This window comes from Penicillium mononematosum, assembly GCF_028829835.1.
Source record: "Penicillium mononematosum strain IBT 11891 chromosome Unknown utg000001l:1.0-4488741.0:1.0-4491989.0, whole genome shotgun sequence".
Taxonomy (NCBI): Eukaryota; Fungi; Ascomycota; class Eurotiomycetes; order Eurotiales; family Aspergillaceae; genus Penicillium; species Penicillium mononematosum.
The window spans coordinates 1,692,568-1,698,567 of NW_026643271.1; the positions used below are offsets into that span (position 1 = coordinate 1,692,568).

The following is a 6,000-nucleotide window of genomic DNA, read 5'->3' on the forward strand; positions in this document are numbered from 1 at the left end:
ATTAAGACTCACAAGTCCGCTGCTAAGAAAGTGGCGCCGAATCAGACCAAAAAAAGGCCTAATTCCTGCAGGCTGAAGATGATTTGGGCTCTGTAGAGGCTAGACCAAGTTGTTTGTCCTAGAGAGCCCCGGAAAACAAGTAAAAAAGGTGCACATACGGGACTTGGATAGTTAATCTTGGGAGTTGTTGGCCCCGGTTGTTGGAGATTAGTAATTCTCTCCCGTGATAGATCGGATATAGATCGGATATTGGCTACAGTTAAAAAAGGATCAGATCTAAATGGAGCCGGAGGGAATGGGAATCTTTTTGTGATGTTCTGGTCGCGGGTACGGCGCCAATATACGAACAGGCTCGATAGGAGACAAAATGAAGTCATGAACGGTAACACTCAGCTGCAGCATAAGCATAGAAAAACGATGCTTTTCATCTCTTTTGACTCTTTTGACTCTTTGACTTCTTTTGTTCCAACGTAATCCAAGACGGACGCTTTTCCGAGGTGGTACAGCGATCGAATCCTCGATATGGGTTGAGAAACATGGAGAAGGACCCTGCGTCTTTTGGGCAACAGTATGGAGACGTATGCAGGAAGGGGGAAAATACAGTAAAAGAATAAATTAATAAATTAATTGAAATTTTTGGTTTTTTTAAAAAAAAAAACAAGGTGTAACCGTAGCACAGGAGAGTACAACGCTCTTTGGGTTTGAAACTCCTAACTATAGGTACAGAGGACGGAGTACTCAGGAACTGTCCATATTGGAGCCAATCACGAGGTCAATCACATCTAAAGTATTGGTATTGTCCTTTGTATTTATATATTCTGATTGTAATATATTTTTTGCCGATCGCTGGAGACCAAGATTTCGAGTGTAGGCTATAGTCTATGGGAAGAGTGTATGAAAGGACGAATAACTTTGTTTAGAATGTACCTGAATGGCGCTTTTTCCTATTCCGTTTTCGAGCAAGGTCCATCACAACGTGAGGCGGAGTCTAGACACTGTGACAGACCTCCGATAGAGCTATAATCACGGCCATTCAGTCTGGTTCGTGTATTGTGTAACCTGAGGTGTCTTAAATAGCTGCCGGGGGTCGAAATTATAGACGAAAGAAGCAAGACGTGGAAACGAAGAGTGACGAATCTCCGACGAAACTCACAGATAATTGGCTCCATAGGAAAGAGACAAGATCATTAGTGATTCCCGGATATATGCGTGTTTCTAACCCCATATCGACTAGTGTAGTATGTTGTATGCAGGATCTCAAGGTCCAATCCGAGGCGATGAGATTAATATGCGCGTTCGGATTATATCGGGTCAAGCAAAAACTAGAAATATCAAAAGAACAAATACCAAATGGCAAGCCACCTGATACTCAAATCGTCCTGGTCACCTAGACTTCAAAGGTAGTTCTTGTTTTATGCCGACATTCAACAAGCCGGGCGATAATGCTCCGGAGAAGGCAATGACGAGGGGCTATTGTATAAAAGTGAGGAAGAGAGCAAGATTAGTGGGCTCGGACCGCGTCTTCTCAGCCTAACAAGAGCTAGCGACCATTTAGACCTAGTGCTTCTGCTCCATAGATGAAGATGAGCGGGGGCATGCTCGTGCATTGAGAGAGACTTGATTTAGCTGACCGGCAATGCTTGACTAGAGAATTAGTCAGAGGATATAGGTGCTCATAAATTAGGGGATGGAATACGCTCACAGTATATTAATGGACCAGGAAGGATCTTAAAACCCTATGATATAGGGTTTTGTAATCGGGATCGGAGCGGTCGTGTTTGCAATATAAATTGAAGCCTCGTGTCAGCGTTCTCTCAGACAAAGTGTTATTAAAAACCCATGTAAGGTCACTGATTCGTCAAACGACGAGCGGATGACCTGCAGAAGACACTATGGATGGAACCAAGAGGGTCATTTGAGCGGGAACTACGGAGTAGGTGGTCGATCGACGAACGGCCCATGCGCGACTAACCAAGTAAAGATACCTAAAAACGCTCCAATCAGCACAATTCCTAAAACATACACAGTGCACACAGTGCTGTTTATGTCTGCAATATCGCCCAAACCGGAGTTAGTTTTCGCTCATATGCTCGGGAACTGCAACGGCTGTACGAGGTAGAGCAAGATGTAGTATCGTCACACAATAACGCCCACCTCGACAGTCGGACTATACCATGAAGCATATGGCAAATGTACAAGGTTCGAAATGGAAAAAGCCCAGATAATCATACATGTCCCATGTCTCACAGCAGCGCGGTCTTGCAGAGCTGCCGTTTTCCACGCTCGGCGCCGGCTTTTCTTCCCCGTCGCACAGATGGCAGGATCTGTGCCAGGCTCACAGAGCACAGGGTGACCTTGTAGCTCCAAATAAGGAAAGACTGGATCTCGTTTCTCTCGTGAATGCTCACTACATAACTTACATGAGCCACAGGGGTCCTTTTAGCTAGCGGGCCAAGTCGAGCTACCCCGGATGCAACATGCTTTCTTAACTACCACCTTAGAAAATGGACTGGTATTGACTTTATGAACCATCAACTCGCGCCGAGTGGCGTTTCAGTTCTTCGTTACGCAGATCTATTGGGTTATGTACTTTCTTAGACGCCGGCTGGGTATGCACAAATACACATGGACGTACAATTTGATATTATGTCCCTATCAATCTCATCAAGGGGAAATGGGCGGTAAGCAACGTACATTCGAAGACGACGAACGACGATCACTATACCGCCACCTGGCCATATCCAAGCATTCTATGATTAATATCCCCCCACTCGTATCCCTACATTCCTAAAGACATATTGGACACATGCGGGGCCAGTTAATTGACGCAGATATGAGATGAGAACATTACCCGCCAACACAACAAGGTACAAAAATTGTCAAAGTGGACATGTCCAATTGCATCTCCAGTCTATTTTCTTTTGTGGGCGAGAGTTTAGAATGTTTCTCTTTTGATGCAACATCAGAACCAATTTTGACTCCACTTTTGACAACGAAGGGGAAACATGGCCCTGATCGAGAGTTACAGCAGACCAAACTCCTGGAAAGTAGCTATACTACGCGTTTAAAAGCCATGTGTTTGAATTATAGGGGCATCTCACATCGATGAGTTGGGGGTGCACGCATATCACGTCTCAACCTATCCCATCGTCCCTCTGATATGGGTAATTCCGGGAACTGCTAGTCATGGTCTGCGCAGAAAGGACAGGCGTATATCGGTTCTAAAAGCAAATTTAAGCTGTAAATATGCTCACGCGTCACCAGCAACGCAGACACCGGGAGGCACTTTTCCCTCTTTCCTATTTGATATAATGAGCATGCTTGACGTTGATCTGAGTGTTGCGTGTCGGGGGCCACGCGTTGTACTGTTGTACAGGTCCATCTCAATTGGTAGTAGCCTAGCTCTAAATCAATCTAGAACGGCTCACGGGCTTTTTAGCAGAGTCCAGAGAAAGCCTGCCTATTAGTCTAATACAAATCCTGTTTGATGTGCGGCTGTGAATATGACTGAAACAGACAACTGCATTTGTACATGGGGAAGCACAGCATTGCTTCGTCCATACTATATATCATAGCGCCCAGGTCTCCAATATAGTGTGGACCTGGTCCAACTCTGAAAATAAAGAAAGTTCTTCTAGTGGCGTTTGAATGTGGCGAATTAAGACTGGAGCTACTGCGCAAGTCCGAGAGGCTGCGCTCAATGATTTGGTGGGACTAAGTCCTGATCCACTACTATGTAAAGTCTAACGGCGCTTCTAGCGATATTTATCATGTGAAGGCTGGTTTCTACTGCATGGTGTACATGTAGATACCGTAGTAAGCCCAGCAACTGGCTTAGTTGCAGCCGTATGCCAGATACCCGGAGATGACACCTTCCTAGAGTATTGACGAGCAAACTCAGAAGGCTGGTCGTGTGCATGCATTAGCTTGGATCATATTCGTCGTTTGATTTAGGCTGCAGTAACAGCAGCAGCCGGGAGTGCCCGCGGTAGAGAACTCGTGACCCAGAGATCGAGTAAGATCTGCAGGGTGTTAAATCCGCTAATCCTAGAAGAGGGGTGTTTGGAAGACGCATCTGGTGTGGTGCAGTAGTCTGTGCTGGGCATGCGGTGTTTAAGGACGAATTTACATGATCGGTTTGGTAAAAATTTGTGTATATATTGTAGATGTTCTTTTCTGGAATCTACCGTACCACTACATTATGATTGCCTTTGCAATATACAATGAACAGGTTGTCCTGCGAGGAATGTGTCGAATATGGACCCCGTAAAGCGCCAAAAAGCATTATATATTCCAGGGGGTCAGTAACAGTGGTTCAATCAAGGCCTAATCATAAACAACTCAGCAAAGCCGGGTCACTAGAGACAGGCAGGATGTCTAACCCGACGGTGCAAGAACGATGGGTCGAGAAAGGACATATTAATCCATATTTCAGAATCTAGCACCTGCAACTAGCCAATATAATTCTCACATTGCACCATCCATAGATGCACCTCGACGTCTCCATAGACCTCTCTCCATAGGTTATGGTCTCCATAGACCTCTCTCCATAGGTTATGAGCCCCGAAGCTTTATTCACCTTCCTAAAGTGAGATGCCAGGTCGACAAGTCTCCCCAGCTACAGACAGATTTTGCGAGATAAGTCAATAACTTAGCTGTCAATAATTTGGCAGTTTATACCGCTAGTCAGTTCCTTGATACGGATGGCCATTATTTCAACACCATAGAATTTAACATACACTCAGCTCAAAATGACAAATAATAGATAAATATGCTGCCCAACTTTTCTTTTCAAATCACGACTCCACTCTCCCTCTTATACTCCAGTCACAGTATGGTGGTGACTACAAAGGCGGAAATGATTTCGATTCATGTGCATGCTGCCTAATTAAAAACGGAAATGATTTCGATTCATGTGCACGCTGCCTAATTAAAAACGGAAATGATTTCGATTCATGTGCATGCTGCCTAATTAAATACGGAAATGAACTTCAAGAATCAATCATAGTGGTAATACAGTTTCCAATAAATAATAAATAGAGCTGCTAAGTCCAACCTCCAACTATTTCATCTAAAGTCTTGGAGGACCAGTGGTCTTTGGAGTAGACATCGATCCCTCCACCTGCTTGACGCCACTCGCACCACACAGCCATCCCACACGGTCCTTGGTGTACATCTCAATTCTAGGCCTCAATTTAGTTTCATGCAGATTGAAATCATCTACTGTACCGGTACGCAGGATACTGTGTCCCGGGAAAGCTTCACTGATGCGGTACATGAGCGAGCCACACGTAGAACAGAAGCAGTTCGTCATAGCCTTGCCGGAGGCAATAGTTTTCGACTGTTTGAACGTTGTAAGGGTTTCTTTGCCTCGTATGTGTTGGAGGTACGTGTCTGCGATAATGAAATTGGTGGCGAACATAGACGCGGTGATTTTGCGGCAGTCTGTACAATGACAAACGAACGTGTCGACTAGGCCTGGGCCTTGTGTTGGCTGGAATTTTTCCGTGACATGAGCGGGATATTGTGGATTGTATTGGTATGTTTGGGAACACTTACAAATGCCAACTGCACCCCGCCACAGTAACATGTGGCTGTTGCCTGGTCTTCTTTTGTCCAGCCATCATCGGCGCACCCGGCAAGAGGTATGTAGGGTTTTACTTTATCAGCTGCAGCTGCCATGGCTGTTCCTCGTTATCGGATGTGAAAGATAATATTTCACGATATAGTCAAAACTAAGTAGGGAAATAACTGGGCAAAGATGGATTAATATAATTTGACGTTCCACTACCTAGGTACATTTGCATTGGCCGAGTCGATTGGTAATCCGGCCTCCCACCTGGTAGGTAAGCATGTAAACAAGGGTTTAAACCTTCCTGTTGTGGTGTATTGATTAGTGAGTCTCGAAAATAGAGTGCTTTGGGCAAATTTTGGCATTTGGTGTGGCTCTTGGAATTCGTGATGAATCAATAGGTTCTAAATCGCCACGGCGGTGGATTG

At 45.0% G+C, this 6,000-nt stretch overlaps 1 protein-coding gene across 1 annotated transcript; it reads right to left on the reverse strand.

Moving 5' to 3' along the window:
• Positions 1-5,071: 5,071 nt before the first annotated feature.
• N7519_000600 (GFA family protein) lies at positions 5,072-5,682 on the reverse strand (the record flags this gene model as incomplete). The annotated part of the gene is made up of 2 exons (XM_057287378.1): positions 5,072-5,494; positions 5,560-5,682. 2 exons carry the CDS (start codon positions 5,680-5,682, stop codon positions 5,072-5,074), a joined length of 546 nt encoding a protein of 181 aa, XP_057153461.1.
• Between the last annotated feature and the right edge of the window lie 318 nt (positions 5,683-6,000).